The sequence below is a fragment of the Pleurodeles waltl genome, chromosome 3_1, assembly GCF_031143425.1.
Source record: "Pleurodeles waltl isolate 20211129_DDA chromosome 3_1, aPleWal1.hap1.20221129, whole genome shotgun sequence".
NCBI classification, from domain to species: Eukaryota; Metazoa; Chordata; class Amphibia; order Caudata; family Salamandridae; genus Pleurodeles; species Pleurodeles waltl.
This window is the reverse complement of record NC_090440.1, coordinates 810887303-810906529: the sequence shown is the minus strand read 5'-3', so window position 1 is coordinate 810906529 and position 19227 is coordinate 810887303. Positions and strand designations below refer to the sequence as shown.

Genomic DNA, 19227 nt, shown 5'->3' with positions numbered 1-19227 from the left:
GGCCAGTCTGACTCTGTCGGATACTTCTGAGCACACCCTTGCGCAGCTAACTCCAACAAATTGGTCATGGGACCATTCCCTGGATAAGTTCTAAACTCATTTTGGATAACAAGGTCTGTACTTAACATGCAAAGCCTTGGGGCGTCGCCGTGATCCAATTGGACCCCTTGACCCCCCATATCATGCACTCGCACCATCCACGTAAGCAATGTTTCCCCAGACCTCTGTCGAAATCTATCTATCACATCACTTAGTTCTTGCTGTGTATAATCCTCCAGGGCATCCAACATCACCCCTCCAGGGTTAGCTGGGCTATGCTGTACCTTTCGCCGATATATGGGCTGCGTACGGACAACATTCCTGCGCTCTGTCTTTTCCTGACTAACATCTTGACAGTTATCAACCCCGGACTCATCTGAAAAATCTGACGTATCCCAGATGTTTCCATCCCAAGATTCAGGGTCAAAGGCTAATCCTGCCTGAGAGATAGCTAAATGTACCTTCTTTTTATTAACTTTCCCTCTTCGTTTCTTGTGCTTATATTGAGCGACGCTAACGGCCGTTCTCTCTGCAACCAACTGGTACATTTCAAGTTTATCACTTAACAATTTATTTTGATAAGCTAACATGGTAGAGGAATTTCGGGCTTCTACTAACTCCTTCTCCAGCTGCTCGTGGTCTTTTTGTAACTGTAAACATTTTTCATACAACTTTCGGTACGCAGAAAGCAAGATCCAGCCTCGCCTCCCCAACGCACAAATCTCCCTTCCCTTATCAATTGATACTTTTTGTAAACATGTAAGAACATCTTCAGGTTCTGCATTTAACATACACACATTCCAATTTTCACACAAACCAGCACAACGCGACCATTCCTGAGCTAAAAGTTTATACGGGGCAGTTTCCCACCCCGGTATTTCTATGTCCGGATTTGCTACATGAGAACTTGTGAGAGCTCGCTTTGATCTTATTAAGCATTTTGCTTTTTGTTCCGAATCCTGCAAACGACTACGCCAATTTGGGGGTGATTCTGACCGCGGCGGATGGCGGTCGCCGCCCGCCACGCGGTTCCCGCCGAAAGACCGCTCCGCGGTCAAAAGACCGCGGTGGTCATTCTGGCTTTCCCACTGGGCTGGCGGGCGACCGCCGAAAGTCCGCCCGCCAGCCCAGCGGGAAACACCCTTCCCACGAGGACGCCGGCTCTGAATTGAGCCGGCGGTGTGGGAAGGTGCGACGGGTGCAGTTGCACCCGTCGCGAATTTCAGTGTCTGCTAGGCAGACACTGAAATTCTTTTTGGGGCCCTCTTACGGGGGCCCCTGCAGTGCCCATGCCATTGGCATGGGCACTGCAGGGGCCCCCAGGGGCCCCGTGGCACCCCCTACCGCCATCCTGTTCCCGGCGGGAGAACCGCCAGGAACTGGATGTCGGTAGGGGGTGTCAGAATCCCCATGGCGGCGGAGCGCGCTCCGCCGCCATGGAGGATTCTCAAGGGCAGCGGAAAGTCAGCGGGACACCGCCGACTTTCCGTTTCTGGCCGCGGTTGAACCGCCACGGTCAGAATGCCCAGCGGTGCACCGCCAGCCTCCGCCATGGCGGTAATTACCGCCAGGGTCAGAATGACTCCCTTTGTGTTGCTTTACTCTTCAGAATATCAAAACTATGCACTTCAGGATATTTTAAGGCACAATGTAAAGCAATCACTCTCAGACACCTTAGTGAGTAGAATAATCAAGTTTATTTAAGGGGCAAGTTCTCAGATGGCAAAACTAACCACACTAATATATATATATCAAGAGAATAACATGAGAATAAAGGTGAGAATGTAAGCACTCTATGATATCATGAATAATAGCATGAGAATAACTGCAAGAATAAGTGCATATAACACACGCACACACAATATACTTCAATGCTTATAAATTGAAAGGCTTTACCGAAAAGAGATACTGCATCCCTCCGCCGCACACCAAGCCGGGGAACCCAAATCGACTGGCACAGGGAGTCTCCTTCGGGACAACCAGTCCTCCTAGCGTTGCGTCCAACCCAGAAGAGAGTTCCTAAACCAGTCCATCTAGGCTCCTGACCTTTATAGTATTTACTAACGCCCAGGAGTCTTTTCTAGAAAAAGACCCCCTCCTTTACAAATTGTGCAATCGGCGGTACCTTGTTCACCCTTCGAGACGTCTCCTCAGAACGGGCCAGGTTCCCAGGAGAGGGCTCCAAGTTGAAGCTTGCATTCCTCCTTGAGTACAGGCGCATCCCCCTGTTGTCCTAACTGATAGCTCGTGGAATGTAAATAGCACCCTTCGTATCAGGCAGATGAAGCGAAGTTGAGCAGAAAAACACCCCACCCTTCAGCTTGCCGAAGCTTGTGGAAAAACACAGAACAGTGCCTTACGCACCGAACCAGACTCGACAAAATGGAGTCGTGAACCAAAATGGAAACAAAGGCCAATGGAAGCAGAGGCCAATGGTCCACACCCTGCACCACTGTTTACCTTGCACGTAGTGCATGTAGCAATACAAGGGGTGGGGTGACGGGTCAGTAGTTTAGGTTTTAGGAGGTTGGGAGGGTCGCAGTAGTTTTAGGGGTGGGGTAGGAGAGTCCCTGTAGTTTTAGAGGCGGGGATAAGGGGGTCGGGTATTTTTAGTTTTGAGGTGGGGGTGGGGATTCAGGGTAGTTTTAGTGGCAGGGGTGGGGGGTTGGGGGTATTTTTAGTTTTCAGGGCGGGTGGGGGTCGTTTAGGTTTTGAGGGGTCAAAGTAGTTTTAGGGGGGGGTGTGGTCGGTGTAGTTTTAGTTTTGTGGGGTGAGGGTCGGGGTAGTTTTAGGGGGGTAGGGGTCACAGTAGTTTTAGGGGTGGGGGTTGCTGTAGTTTTAAGGGCAGGGTGGGGAGGTCAGGATAGTTTTAGGGGTGGGGTGCGGGGGTCGGGGTATTTTTAGTTTTTAGGGGCGGTGGTGGGGGGGTCAGGGTAGTTTTTAATTTTTAGGGGGAGGAGGTTCACAGTAGTTTTAGGGGCAGGATAGTTTAATCTTTAAGGGTTGGGGTCGGGGCAGTGGTATAATTGTTTTTAGGGGTAGGGGGTCCGGGTGGGGGGAGTCCACGCATGCCTTTACCAGCAATGCCTTTACCACAAATAATCGGTGTTAAGGCATTCGTGGTAAAGGCGTTCATGGTAACAACGCAGTTGTTGTGCCGACCGCGTTGTTTAGGTATGCGTGGTGCCAGCATTCATGGTTCGGACTCCTATTGGTTGTACTGTCATGTTTGGTATGGTTGGAATGGTAGTAAGAAATCCTGCTAACTGGTGAAGTTGGATTTAACATTACTATTTTAGTAATGCGACTTTCAGAAAGTGCACTTACTTTCTTTGCACTTACTGCAGTCTGTGCCCTACATCCTGTCTCTAATCCACATGCGGTCTGTGCTTTTGACAGCTCCCCTTGTGTATTCCACTCAGACAGGCATAAACACAGGACACTCAGCTGCATCTGCGTTCATCTGCATACTGATTGGTCTTGCTGGGCAGGAAGGGTGACGGGACCCTCGCTTATGCTTCAAAGGGTAGTGGCTTGACCCCACACAAAGGACTGATAACCCCCACAGATCTCCTATCAGAGAGGGCTGGGCTGAAAGGGGAACTGGTGCACTTACAAGCCACTATTTGAAGTCTCCTCCACTTCAAAAGCACATTTGGGTGTATATATACTGGGTCTGTGACACCCTCAAATCAGACACTTCTGGACCTACAACTAGATTCTTGTCAGAAGAACTGCAGTACTGCCCTAAGGACTCAACTGCACTGCTTTTCTGGAAGGGCTGCTCTTCTGCTTGTTGCCCTGTTGCCTGCTGCTGCTTGACTGCTGGAAGGACTTTGCCTTCCCATCACAAGTAATCTCCAAGTGCTGAGAAGTTTTAGGGCCATCAAAGACTTCACCTAAAAGAGAAAATCTACACCTCAACATGGCGTGGAACAATTGACGCAACACCTGTCCCTCGGCTAAACAATTGACACAGCACCTATAGAATCGATGCAGCCCCTTTTGCACCACGGTTCCATCATCACAGTGTGTCTAGATTTTTCATGCATCGTCCTTGGGCATCAATTTGTTATTAATTCTCTCAACGCCGTAAGGAACCAAGGCTGCGTTTCTGGAAATTTACGCAACGCCTTTTGTGCAAGAAAAAAATCAATGCATCACTTCTGCCACACCAGAAAAATCAATGCATTGCTTTGCTTTTCGGTGCCTCACCTCCTTTCCAGCCTGCATAGTCTTTGTTTTTAATGCATCCCAGGTACTTTGTGCTAAAGAGATACACCCATTGATTCCTATGGATTAAGACTTACGTAAACGTCTAAAAAGTGACATCTTGACCTGTGTATATTGGACCTTTGTCATTTTGGTCTTGTATTCAGATACATATTATCTATTTTTCTAAACTAGTGTTGAGTACTTTTTGTGGTGTTTTCACTGTGTTACTGTATGTGTTATTGCACAAATACATTACACATTGCCTTCTAAGTTAAGTTTGCCTGCTCTGTGCCAAGCTACATGAGGGTGAGCACAGAATAATTTAGGTTGTGTTGTGACTTACCCTGACTAGGATTGTGGTCCCTACAGGGACAGGGTGCATATCTCTGCCAACTAGAAATCCAATTTCAAACACTGTAACATTTCAGTGTATCCAACAGTGAAGTATGCCATGGAAAAGGTTTCCTTTCAGACACGGCGGATGCTTCATAAAGGGAACAGCTGAGCTTGAGCTGTGAGGCACCCCACCTCTTCTCCTCCCAGAGCAATACTCATTGCATTCCAGCCATGGAGGAAAGTTCGTAGAAGTCAGAATGAGTTGGCAAAAGCAAAGACACTAAAGAATCATTAGCATACAAAAATAATGGTTTGGGGATGACGGCTGAAACGATATGCCAGCCAACTCTGTACTCTGAGATCCTACTGGGAGATTTCAGCACCCGCAGCAGTTAGAGTATCGAGTGTTGCTGGTTTGGAAGCATGCCAGTCTGCAACTGGAACATCTGACTGCTGGCAGGACGAATCCATTCCTTGCACTAGGGATATGAAAACTGAGCAGTTCTGGAAGGTTTTAGACCCCAGCTGAAGTGGAACAATGATCATTACTCTGGGAATAGAACTCATATCAGATAACTAATTCTGCCTCAGCCCTTCTGTGTGCATTAGGGTTATGTGCAGGGCTTTTGCAATAATTAAAACCATGTTAGTTCATTTTTTATATATCTTTTTGCTTTTCAATTACAGTGATACTCCAGCCAGTGAGAGTTAACACCTGTGTGGGCTAAACTTCTAACCTTTCTTTGCTACTAGCCCACGTGTTGCATAAACTACAAATTGAATTATGCATTTATTATTAAAATGACTTAACTTTTGTTTAATTTGGGAACGTACCCGAAGGCTTTAGAAATGAGTAAACCAAAAATATCTCACAACAATGGATGCTTACACTTGTTGCATGGAATGGAGCCAGACGTGTCAGTGAAAGAAATAGTACCTCAGTCGTGTTGCAAGCAACAGACTCGCACTAATTAAACTGAAAATAATCTGTGCTTGGTCCGTGCTCCATAGAAATAAATGTAACTGGCGTCCATTATGCGCTGGCTAATTAAGAGGCAGCAAAGAATGACAATCATACCAGAAAATGGTAAGCAATTGGCAGTGTCCAAACCCTTTATTGGAAACAATAGTGTCTTGCAAGCTAAACAATTGTTATTCTCCCCAATTTCACCATTTTAAGGAAAGATCATTCTTCATAAACAGGCATTCAGTCCCCAACTGAAACAACCCTCCTTATATAAGCATATTGTTTTTTAATCTCTCAATACACGCACCCCAGTTCCTAATGTAATCCGCAGACCTAAGCAGGACCCACTGCCAAACCAGGTCCCAATCTATCTCTAATCTAGGCCTTAACCTAGTTATCCCACAAACCGTTACTCCACTTGGCTTGAAAAATAATCAAGGCTCCCTGATCAGTTAGGCCCCTGACAGCCCCTCAGTCTGCCCCCAAATAAGTATACCGTCCCTCCTAGCTCCTCACCAACAACTCCACCTTCTGTCTCCTAACCCCGGTCGGTATGAATGATTAACCCTGCTCTGTTCCCCTAGCCCGGTCTCAGGTGCCTCTCCCGCAGCAGGCCGCCCACTCCATCCTCTCCGGTCGCCATTGAAAACTCCTAGACTGCCATCTTTCACTGGGACATGCCCATCCTCCATTTAGCTCCCTTCTCCTATAAGCTTTTCTCACTGGAAATGAACGATGAAACGGGCAAGGGCTGCAGCAGGAATGGCCCCAGGAGGAGCGAAAGGAATAATGTCTGAAACTTTTGTTGGTGGGGGGGTACCTTTTGACAAGGGTGTTGGAACTAGCCAGCTGTATGATGCGTTCTTCCTCTGAAATGGGAACATAAGGTTCAGGTGTGTGTTTATTAATGATGCATTACCCTGTTGAGTGAGCTTGTGTGAAAGTGGTTCTGAGTTGGTAGCACCTCAGTCTGTTTATTGGGCTGCACTTTCTGGGGCCTCCGGGTGTGCATCATCAAAGGATGGCAGGAGCTTGGAAACGACCCATTGTTCTCTGTGGAATGGACGGGGCAGGCACAGCACATGACTGTCTGCTGCATAATGACAGGCCACACTATGCAATTTCATAGCGTTCAAAGCCCAGAGAGCACACTGCAACACAGGGATGTCCACCTCAGGTCCACATGGGATTCACGCCATATCAGAAGAGCCACAGGATTTCAAGGACCATTCATATACATGGCTGTCGTTTCTCGTGAAATGTTGTCAGGATTAGACCTTTACGACCTACATTGGACACTCTTAATGTAATGCATAAACATTCAGTATTCATTGGGTGATTGCAGCGAGGTGAATGCTTTTCACACAGCCAGCTAAATTAGTCTGTTTTCCATGATGACAGAGCCTTGCTGACCTCTTAAATAGGGCTGCTTTGACAATTGTTCCTTCACGGGAAACCCACTTTTTTTAAAAGTAATAGTAGAGACTGTAGCGTCCTTATGCCAAATGGCATAGAGGAGGTGGGAAACTTGTTTGAGGGACTACAAGTAGATCAGTCGGTGTGTGGAACCCTTGATTAGTGATCTGCAAGACAGAAGTTCAAATCCTTGCAAAGCTGATTCGGCTCTCCATCCTTCTGAGGTGGGTGAATGGAGTATAAAGCATCTGGGCAATAATCGCATGTTTTAGGTATAGCACGTAGAAATGGCAAATGTGGTTATGAACGCTATATGTAACTTAATTTAGTTATAAATATTTATGTCAAAAGTTGCCAGATATTTGGAACAGCATCCGCATAATTTCTGATTGTGTTTAGTTAGTTGAAGCAAGAAGTTATTAACTTAAATCTTGTTTATTGGCGCGGCTAAGGGACCCTGTAGGCAATGAGTGTCACTACTCTGAGTTTTTCTTCAAAGAATGAATACATGAAAGGAAGAGATCGGGACAAACATACATTGACACTCATTTCTAGTGCAAAAGGTCATTTATTTAGGACAGGATTTAGCATAAACATCAACAACTTTGAACTGTATGAAATCCCTCTCGCCCAACTTTTAACTTAAAAGCTTCCTTATGCCCTTCCTTCTCTTCTAATAGCTCTCTTCAAATCTCCTCCCCTAGACACTCCCCTATTCCTTTCATGCCCTCCTTGTTTGTAAACAATCCACCCCCCCATTCTGATCCTTCACCTCATTTTTCCCCTTGGAAGGGGGGAACAAGCCCGCATCTGGCTCTCCCCCCTCCCCCATTTCCTGCCAACCCTTGTGCACCTCACCTGTCCTAACTGACGTCAAAACCTAACCCTACCTACTTCATCACGCCTTACCTTTAACAACCCTCTCCTTGCTGCCTACCTTCTGTGCAGGGCGGGTGGGTCGTCAACACCTTCCTCCCTCTATGGTCGGCCTGGAAAGAGGCCGACCCAACCCCTCCACCCCTTTTTAACCTATCCCTAAAGCCCACCCCTACCTACCTGTCCACCAATCCTGGCGCACCCGCGCCACTTCCTGCTGTCCCGAAAAGACCCGCGGAGAGACTAGAGCGAGTCTCTCTCTCCGCGGGCCCCCCCATCGGGACAAACATACATTGACACTCATTTCTAGTGCAAAAGGTCATTTATTTAGGACAGGATTTAGCATAAACATCAACAACTTTGAACTGTATGAAATCCCTCTCGCCCAACTTTTAACTTAAAAGCTTCCTTATGCCCTTCCTTCTCTTCTAATAGCTCTCTTCAAATCCCCTCCCCTGGACACTCCCCTATTCCTTTCATGCCCTCCTTGTTTGTAAACAATCCACCCCCCCATTCTGATCCTTCACCTCATTTTTACCCTTGGAAGGGGGGAACAAGCCCGCATCTGGCTCTCACCCCTCCCCCATTTCCTGCCACCCAGGAAAACCCATGTGGCGTTTTGCTGCCCCACCCGGCAAACCCCTGTTTGCCGCACTGATTCCTTCTCATTTCCTAATCCGCAGACCCTCCCCCCATAAATTCTCTAGCATCAGCCTCAAACCCATCAAATAATACGCATTTCCCAATTGCGATAAATGTACTCCATCATCTCTGAACAATGTCCCCTCTTGCTCCTTAATATCCTCGTGCCTTAGCACCTTAATCCCTTGGGCCCAGCAAAATACCCTCATTGCCCTATTCAACTTTTTCCGAGCCCGTTCAATGGCTCCGTGATTGATTGCCCCTCTCCATACCCGCCTGGGTATAAACTCTGTCCATACCAGACATGTCCCGCACAGTTTCCGCTTCAATAGCTCCAAATCTTTCTGCATAAATTGTATCAATGTGAGCCCTGATTGCCTCACCAAGTCATCTTCTCCCAAGTGTATTAGCAACAAATCCGGGCATCCCCACTGCGGCAAATTACCTGTGATAAATGGGAGTAAACTCCCCCACCTCATTCCGCTCTTTCCCCACCAACGCACTTCGTGGTGTCTGCTGGGCAGTCCCATTGATCTGCCATAGATCTGTTTTTCAGCTAATTTTGCCGCCCAATGTACGAATGAATGGCCGACCAGCCAAGTCACTGTCTTATCGTTCCTCGGTCCGGTCACGCACCCTGTAAAGAAAAAACACTATAACAACTGTGATACACTTCTAACCGCCCCCCCCACCCAACCTGGATTTCGTTAGGGCCTAACATAGCGCTCGCAGCATCTGGATTTCCATCTACCTATTGCTTTAATCTTAGCCCAATCCCATCCTAAATGAGCTGCTGCTGTTGCTGCCCCAATCCTAAAGGAGTGCGTTCCAAAATCCCCCGCTTGCCGCCCAGTCCGGCCCAAAGCCATCCTCAAAACCTGCAGCAACTTATAGCTAGTGAGCTTCTTTCCTGATGCATGTACAAACACCCCTGCTTCCCCCGCCTGTCCCCACTTTTGTTTGAAAACCATCCACTCTTTCACTGGGCATGCTAGATCATCATCTCCTTTCTCCAACCATACCCACTTCCCTTTTCCTAACTGGTCCGTCTTGGACTTCCTGAGCCATATGCCCAATCTCCCTTGATGCATGCAGATCTGCCTCTCCTTCACACCGCAGTCCTTGCCTATGCCCAACAATTCAGATACCCTAAATGCCCCGAAAAACATCCAAACCATACACAACCTGAAGAGTCCTACTTTGTGTTCGTCCGTGCAACATACTGGCAAAACATGCAAAAGTTCTTTCAGTATCCCAAAGGTAATGGGCTCTCTTGCCTTACTTCCCTCCCCGGCCCTAACCCTGCCCCATCCTTTCAACATTTTCCCCAATAAATCATTCCTTGCTGGATCCGTACCAAAGAAAAGCTTCCAATAAAATGAGACACCTGCTAATTTCCCGCCTATCGTGGCCGGGGATAGCCCTTCCTTGATCAAATACAGCACAAAGCGTAAGGCCCGTGCTTCCAAACGCTCAGACCCCTGATCCCAGAAATTGCCCTTAAACTCGTCAAAAGATTGAAAATCCAACCATGCCAGCCTGTAACTTCGCCGCGTAGAGACTGCCAAAGACATCTCCACTATCATGCCCCCCACTCCCAAATGTCTGCCGGGACCGTCGTCTTGGACTGCTCCGCTCCTGGCGCCAGGTCGCGAAAACGCCGCCACTGTGAACGAGATAGGGAGTCTGCAATCTCGTTGTATACCCCTGGTATGTGTGCAGCTTTAAAGATAACATTGAGAGATAAACATTGCAGCATAAATTGACGTAACAAACGCAAAACTCTTAGATCTCTGGCTCTCTGTCTGTTTACCAATTCCACTACTGTCATATTGTCCACCTGGAAAACTACCGTCCGGTTGGCCAGTTCCCGTCCCCAGACTGCCAGTGCCACCAACAAAGGAAAAAACTCCAGGAATGCAATACTCCTCCCTTGTTGCAACCACTGCCGGGGCCATGTCTCCGCGCACCACCTCCCGTCCCAGTAAATGCCCAAAACCCGATGCGCCTGCTGCGTCTGAAAATATTTGAACTTGCCATACTGTGTCCACCTCTCCAAAAGACATTGGTACCCCATTAAACTTCTTCAGGAACATCTCCCATACCTTTATGTCCTCCCTCAGGGCCAAGGAAACTCTTATCCTATGGTGAGGTAACACCGCCCCTGACATGGACAGTCCGAGTCTTCTACAAAAAGTACATCCTCCCCTCACTACTCTACACGCAAAATTGAGATAGCCTAGTAGTTTTTGTGCAGTCCGTAACTCCATTTTGTGCAGAATTCGCACAGCTGCTAGGCATTCTAGGATTTCCTTCACTTTTGATGCTGGCAGTCTTGCCACCATTAGCTCCGCATCTAGCTCTATGCCCAAAAAGGTCATGATTGACAGCGGGCCCTCTGTCTTTTCCGGTGCCAATGGCACTCCTGTCTGCTGCATTAGTCTCTGAAAGGCTGCCAAGGCCAGCCCACATGCCCCAGATGCCGCTTCCCCTACAAACAGAAAATCACCCAGATAGTGTGTCACTGCTTTGTGGCCACTTGTTTTCACAAAAACCTACTGCAGAAAGGTACTGAAAGTTTCGCGCAACCCATAGGTAGAACCCTGTCCACATATATGGCTCCATCTAACTGCATGCCTAGAAGGTCGAAATCAGCTGGATGAATTGGTAACAGACGGAAAGCAGACTGTATATCACATTTCGCCATTTCCGCTTTTAACCCGCACCTCAATACTAATTTCACTGCATCATCCACTGACGCATAAATAACCTTGGTATCTTCCTGCGCGATAAAATCATTTACCGACGCCCCCTCAGGCCATGACAGATGATGTATAAGCCGGAATTCGCCTGGCGCTTTCTTGGGTACTACCCCTAGTGGGGATATCATCAAATGATCCGTTGGCCAGTCGAGGAATGGACCTGCTATTCTCCCAAGTGCCACCTCTTTGTCTATTTTGTCGCGTATTACCTGCGGCTGTTCTTTTGCAGACCGTAAACTGTCTGCCCATCGCCTCTGCCGAGGACCTTGATAACCTACCCTAAAACCTTCTCGAAAACCCCATTCAAATTGTCTGGCCCTAGTCTTGTCTGGGTACCTGTGCAGCCATGGCAACAAAACTTCTAATCTAACTGGCGTAGGCCCCTTTTGGCGCAGGAGCACCTTGTGAGCCTCTTCCTCTTGTCGCCCTCCATTGCTCTGCTGGGCTGTTGAGGGAGAAACATTGTATGACTGGATGATGACCCCCGCACTTGGAGCAGTCATGTTTGAACCTACACTGAGCCCTTGAACAGAAGCCCTTGTTGAAATTCCAACAAGCCCCTGTGTTACCCACCTGCGTTTTTGTAGTATTTCCCGCCCCTCCCAAGGCGGGGCGCGCCTGAAAGGGCTTATATGTTACCGGCAAACCGCTCGCCGTATGAGTGGATGCCGCTGCCTGTGCTGACGCCATCCATTGCATCCATAGCTCCGGATCTACGTCCCCCCCATGGTTTCTCGGGGTTGATGCTCACCCGGGCCCTAAACTCCTCGTCATAACTTAGCCATGCAAAACCCCCAAAATGCATCTGGGCCTTTCTAATGATATCCATGTACTTGAAAAGCGCGATGGCCCGGTCTGGGTATTTTTCGCAGTATATGCTAGCGAAAATCAAAAAAGCGGACGTCCAGTTGTCCATGGTAATGGGAACCCTAGGCCTGCGTGCTAACTCCCACTCTTCTTCCTTGGAGCCTTCCTTGGTCTGTATGTCTCTATGTAATAGTTTGAAAACATCCACATATTCGTGTTTCCATATCCTCGCCTTAGTTTTTTCCGCAACATGTGACCCTAAAGGCATGGCCGAACCCATGTACGGAAGGCGCTTCTTGTGAGCTCCCCCTTCTTTATCCTCCGCATTCTTGCCCTCCCCCGTGGGCGGGCTAACTGCCGTTGTGGTACTGGTGGATGCCGTCTCTTTGTCCTTGTTCATGTCGCCCTTCTGTGCTACGACCTCCCCCGGGTTATCTAATACTGACCCATCTCCCCAACCTATTGATTTGCTCGTGCGCGTCACCTTGCTAGTTACACCCCCGTCACCCCAGACTGACCACCATCTCCCCTTACCTCCAATTGGTTCATCCACATAACGCGGTGTTTGCCTTGTCATTCCGCCGCGTGGCCTTGTTTTCCTCACACTTGACGGCCCTTCGGCCATGACGTCGTCCTGAAAAAGAAAAGCAGAGGCAGGGGTTGCGCTGCACTTGCGCCCCCGCCCCCCCCTTTCTTAACCCCGCTCACTTTCTCATCGCGCAATTCTCCATCTTCCCAATCTCCTTCCTCTTCGTCATAGTCCAATTCCTACTCATCTTCCTCTTCCCCACCTCCTTTGTTTTCCATATACCCTTGGGATTTGGTTGCCGGTGGTTCTGTTGTACTTTGCCCCACATGGTGTCCGCCAACCTGCTTATGTCCCCGTTCCCGCGGTGTAGAGAAGGTCGCTGTGGACCCCTCTATTGCTTCGTTCCAACACGCTTGGGCCGTGTTGTGCCCCGTTGGTGTCCCCTTTTTCTTGCCAACCTCTGACGTTGACATTGTGCTGCCTTTCCCCACATGGCCGCCTGAACCACTGGGGCTTCCCAAGCCAACCTGCCCTTCGGCCGCACCAGCCTCCTGCACCCTACCTTCTCCTGCCTGCGGTATCCAGACCCAGCTTCCTGCTCTGGCCCCTGCTGCCTGTACCCCCTTCATGTCCGTGACTTCTCTGACCTTTTTGTTAACCTCGTGCCGCCTCCCCATCTCCTCCCTGTCCGTGCATAATTGGGCCCGCTAAGGCCTCATCCCTGGCATGATGCTTAGGTAACTTTGCCTGGCGTGGAGCAGGTTTAGCCCGGCCCGCCCCTCCTCTGGGTCTCCCCATGCATTTGCCTCTTTTCTTGGCAGGTGGCCCGTTACCCATGGTTAAGTTATTTCCGCTCCTGGGGCATGACAAATCCAATGGGGTCTGTATCCCGCTGGGCCCCGGCACTGGCTGCTCGGTTCCGTCTCCTTGTTGCCCACGGCTTTGCCCCGCCATGTTATCCCCATCCCTGCCTAAAGGCCCCCCGCTTGTCTGGCCTGCGCAGCCCATTCCTGCATCGCCTATGCCCGGGTCCTGCGTGCCTTGGGTCTCCCCTCCAAACATTAGCGGGCTAAACGCGATAGGGGTCTCTGGCCGCACCTCTGGGGCCTGTTCTTGTCTTGCTGGGACTTCGTCCTTGTCTCCCTCCGAATCTTGTGATTCGCATGCTGCGATCGCCGCCGCCACACTGCTTGATGCAGCCCGTGTTGGACGTGTCATGCCTACCCAGGCCTGGTCTAATACACCGGGTCTGAGCAAGTCCGCCCGTCCCGCTTCGCCCAGGAATCGGAGCGCTGCCCTGACAGCCTCCGCATCATGACTATTAGCCATGTTCCCAACTACACTGCACCTGACCCTTCCTTATTTGGGAAAACCTAAAAAAATAATTGTGTTTTTTTTTTGCGGGCCCCTGGTGCTGTGGCCCCAGTCCTTGTGTTGTGGCCTGTGTTCCCACTGCCCGGTATTCTATCTGTGGGCCGCCGTGTGTCTCGGGCTTCCCTGAAAATGTTTTTTTGCAGAGTCCGCCCAGGCGCTGTGCTCTGTGAGGCCTTAGTGGCCTGGCCCTGTTGTGTCCTTGTTGCGCCGCATTTCCGAACGCGCGTGTATTGCCGTGTGTCTCCGGCGTATAATGCCGGTATTTCCTCTCAAACTAGCCTGGGGGGGGAGGGGTACTAGCGCTCCCGGTGTTGCACGAGGCCGCCTCGCGGCCCTAGCGCGTCCGCACGGGTGCCGCGGTTCGAGTGAAAACAGGCCTCCATGCCTGTAGCTATACCAGTTCTTCTGTCTACTTGCCGGGGCCGGGAACGCCCCCGCGGTTGCCAAGGGCGCACCCAGGGGCGCGGCTGAGTCCTGCGACAAGGGAAAACTCCCGGCCCCACCTACGCGCCTTCTTGTGCACGGCCGGGGGAGCCCCAGGCGCGCTCACCTCACGTCTGACAGAGGGGGCCCTCCGGCCTCAGGGGAACCCCAAAAAACCCGGGCACCCTACCAGGTCCCCTCACTCGCTGTCGCACTAACCTGGCCTGGCCCTGCCTGGGTACTACGCCTCGATATCTTCCCTGCCTTCAACACCTTCCTCCCTCTATGGTTGGCCGGGAAAGAGGCCGACCCAACCCCTCCACCCCTTTTTAACCTATCCCTAAAGCCCACCCCTACTTACTTGTCCACCAATCCTGGCGCACCCGCGCCACTTCCTGCTGTCCCGAAAAGACCCCCGGAGAGACTATAGCGAGTCTCTCTCTCCGCGGGCCCCCCCCAGTGCGGAGTGCTTAATCTTTTCGTAGCATGCCTAAAATGTTTGCCCCATGCCCTAAAACAATAATTTGATGTTCGTATGTTGCTGTTTTTGTTAGTTTGATTTAGGACTAGCAGTACATTATGCTAGATTTGCCATTTTCTTCGTATTCAAGATTAGACGTTTACTTTCCTTTTTTTGCACTATTTGAGACTTTTTCCGTGTTAAGCCATTTTTTGTTTCCGGGTAAAGCAGAATTCTATTGTGCTGAACGTGGAATACCTGTGGCATTGTTAAAATTGTGCTGCCTCCATGGCTTGAGCTTGCATTATAGCTACTGATTTTTCTGCTTGGGAAGGAACGATTCTAGAGACCGAAGCACGCCTAGTATTGCCTTTTCCAGCAATATATCAGTAGTTTGTCCTCTCGACATATTTGAGGTACCTAACTTACACATTAGGTGGTACTTTACGAAACGATTGACGGACATATATATATTTTTTTTGCACACAGGGTAATACCGTATTTATATATTGGGTAATATCCTACCAGTACAACTTTTTATTGATAGCTTCTTTATATCATGATAAATCGTTGATATTTAGGACAAATCAGCGCCCCAATTTGGTGCATTAAACGTATGACATTTAGGCGCTAGGTTTTTCTATTTTAGGGTTGAATTCTTTTGACATTTGAGTGTGTTTCACGGTTTATACTTTCCCTATTGCTGAGCCTATACGCTTTCGGTAGTTCAGCTAAGTAGGCTTGTGATACTCGCATAAATAATGTCTAGGTATCATGAAAGTATTTCACAAACATCGCTCTGCTGAACGGCGGTCCAATATTTGCCGTTGTTTGTAACAGAAAACACTAACGACCTAATAAGGGCAGTCACCTGGGTCAGGACAGTTTAAAAGGGCTCTTGAAGGAACACACAGGGTTTTCTGCAGGGAAGTGGAGTACAGTGGAATCACATTTTGCAGATTGTGGGTCTGGGTAAGAAGTTGTGGTATCCTTCAAGAAACATTTAAGTTTTTTTTTTTTTTTTTGCTCTACAGTATAATTTGTATGCAACATTTGTAAGGCTGCACTTGTTAATACTTCAGATAGTTTCCTGACGGAATGCTGGGCAAAATAACGTCGAATATTGGCGAATTGTCTTAAAAATAATAAGAATGACAAAAAGTTATGCTTTACCAGTGACATAGTTCGTGCTGTGTTAACTGTGTTCTTTTTAAAGAAGTATTATGCAGATCAGTACATCGCAGATGCTTAATCTCTACTATGAAAGATCATGTGTGTAACACAGATCATTGGGAGCAGTTAAGGGGGAATCTCTGCAGTTAGATGGGCAAATGCTGCAGGTTATAGTCAAATGTCTTCTAAAAGGGCCTTCCAGTGTAGAGAACGAAACCCACTGTCATTGCCCAGTAACAATCTTTAGCAAACAATAGGCGTTCTGGAATGTTTAATGATGCAAGCTGGGGCTGTGGGCTATTGTGACATCATACACCGACTCCACCTTTAAAATTTCATATTTGGAAATGAATTCATGTTTTGGCTACAACATATATATGAGAGTCCCTAATGAATTTCATGTTCTCTTTAGTAACAAGCCTTTTCCACTTTTTGAAGAAGATAAATGACTTAGAATGCATTTATAAGTGCTTTTCCTGCTTTGCAGCCACCCAACTTGCATGAAACATATCTGTTATAGAACAGATTCTTCTTTTTCCTCATAGTTCACCCCTCCTTTGGCAAATATAAAGGCAATGAGAGATTAACTTCTAGAAACAATTACTTGCATATGCTTGAAATTGAATTTTAGCTTAGTCATCTGATGCTTCTGGAGATGTTTTCTTATGCTTCAGCAACTCATGAAAAGGGTTTGCGTGTACTTAATGCGGGAACAGTGCTCTCTTCCTCTAGCTGTGGATTTCAAGTGCACATTTCAGCTGCTGTTGCTTCTGGCTCTACTGACTGGGAAGCTCTCTTTTGGGTCCTCTTGTCTGAGCTAGTGCTTCTTGAATTAGGTTCTACTAAGTAGAAATTGATCTCTCTCTACCAGATTTCTCCGGTGATTACTTAGCAAGAGGGGGCAGTACAATAGAATACGGATTACCAGGTTGTCACAAGGATTATTCGGCACGAGATAAGGATGAAAAGTCAATGGGGTCCCTATCCTTCACTAAACGCAGCATGGTAGCCGTTTGTATATCAGTGCATACTTTCTGTAAACTCTTACTATAGATGCAGGTGTCACATGAATAAGTGAATCTAGCATAGATAATCAGTGCCCTTTTCCAGCATGTTTTTTATGTCCTTTGCACATATTCTGCACTTTTTAATTCACTTTTGTCCTTCATTATACTTGTGTCCCTTGTGTGAGTCAACTGTCATGGTATCTGGTATAGCATCTTCACACTTAAACATTGCTTGACTGCATTTATTTTCATAGCCTGGGAGGGACATGGCGTTAACTAAGTTGGCAGTCCGCTTGTTGCTAATGTACGAAAACACTGTTTTGTTATGCTCAGCTATTGTGAGGTCATCTCATGGCATATGGGATTATCGAGAAATGATCTGTCTACAGAAGACAGTACTCTGAAGAGTCTTTCGTACAGCCCACCATTTTTACAGGCATGTTAAATTGCTATAGTATTAGTCTTAAGTACGTTTTGTAAAAAACGAAACTGGGATTGACTTTCATGTAAATATCTACCACAAAATATTATTTAAATGTATGTTAATCATTTGTTTGGTGATCGTGTTCTTGAAATTATGGTTCTGTGTACTGATTGAGCAGATATACTGTCTTTGTGTTGAAGATAAAATTGGTTTCGTCATGTAGTTACTGAGCTTTAAATATTTGTCAATAGCGACATGTTTTTAAACATAAACATTTGGGATTGGTATTCATAATCTACAGTAGAAGTGCAAACATAAATATGAATAGCAGCACCTTTAACATCTTTGTATGTTGGGAGTTACTGCATTATTTAACATACATGTGATATTACCGTGCACTTCTGTTTTAGTAAATAGGATGCCCTAAATTGAAAATTTTATTCACATTGTTTATTTTTATCTCTTCAGAAAATTTCAAGAACAAGAATGCCCCCCATCCCCAGAGCCAACACGGAAAGAGAAAGACAAGAAAGGCTGCCTATGTGTCATATTCTGAGGATCCCATTGGCTGCTATCCACTGCCATCACTAATGTCCTTCATCTCATCGTTTTCCACCACATTTCCTATCCATCTTAACTTAAACGTGCATGCCCCATTTCCGGTCCACTAAACGCCTTGGCCAATAAGCTGGCTACGTGCAGTCCTTGAGAAATACCGTACTCAGGGTTACTAAGTTCAAAACACTATGGATCTTCATTAAAGCCACAGAGGTCACATACTTGGAAAGATTGGTTCTGTGTAATCATTTGTAAAACAAAGCCATTGGAACACAGGCTCCAAACAAACACTTTGAGGAATTAAGACTGTGATGTTTTGCGTCACTGACCTTTTTTTTATTTTTCATCTGTTACTCTCTATACCTCTCATCAAGGGAAATCTGTAGGGGGTAAAAAAGTAGGGGCGTGTTGGCATTGTACTTTTCATTTAAAATGAATTGCAGAATAGTTTGCCTTAAGAAACCAACACTGAATTTCATTGCCAAAAACAAGATGGGCTTAGCTCGAGCGGGTGCTGAAGCGTTCTTTATGGGTGCCTGCTGTATTTATTAAATTGAGCAAGTGACAGGCCATAAGTTATTCAGCTGCTTTCATATCTGAGATCTGGCTGGACTTTGGCGCTTCAATTAAATGAGACATGCCACATCAGTGTTTGGGTGATTTTGGGAGGAAAAAGGGTGGACTTTTGAGTTTATTTGTCTTCCTTTGATGCAAGTCTTTCTGGGAGAGGGATGTAAGAAAACTAAATAGTTGTTTTCTTTTTGTGTAATATAAAAATATGGAATTGCTCTTTCCATTTTAAGAGATGATTAAATGTTTTTGCTATATACTTTTATACATTATTTTCTTATCAAACTAGTTAACAAGTATTTTTATATGTTTGTAAGCCGATATGCCTTCAAAGCATAACTTGTGTATATGTAAAGATAAGTATTTAATTCTCACTGATCAGTTTTAATTGACAAGATTATAGGTCAGACTATCAGAGCAACAGTAAAATTGTACCCCCTACTAAATCATTTATGATTGTGCTTTTTCAGGTCATACATGTGCCTGCTAAATGTAGCTTCATGGAGTAAAGATGATTTCATGCTTAAGTCACTGTCAGTATCAATTGTTAACGATTTGACTATTATGTGAAGTATTAGAAAATTGTAAAATTGTTAACAGATACATATTTAGTTTGATTGTGGATGGGTTTTGAATATAAAGTGTGTGG

General features: G+C 47.1%; 1 protein-coding gene across 2 annotated transcripts in view; it reads left to right on the top strand.

Annotated features, from left to right (window-relative positions):
• Window positions 1–18864, top strand: part of RRAS2 (RAS related 2) — a 256733-nt gene extending 237869 nt beyond the window's left edge. For both annotated transcript variants that reach the window (XM_069223687.1, XM_069223688.1), the window contains exon 6: window positions 17919–18864. In XM_069223687.1, coding sequence (XP_069079788.1) covers window positions 17919–18006 — 88 coding nt within the window. In that variant the 3' untranslated portion in view covers window positions 18007–18864. The remainder of the gene's footprint in view (window positions 1–17918) is intronic.
• Window positions 18865–19227: the final 363 nt, after the last annotated feature.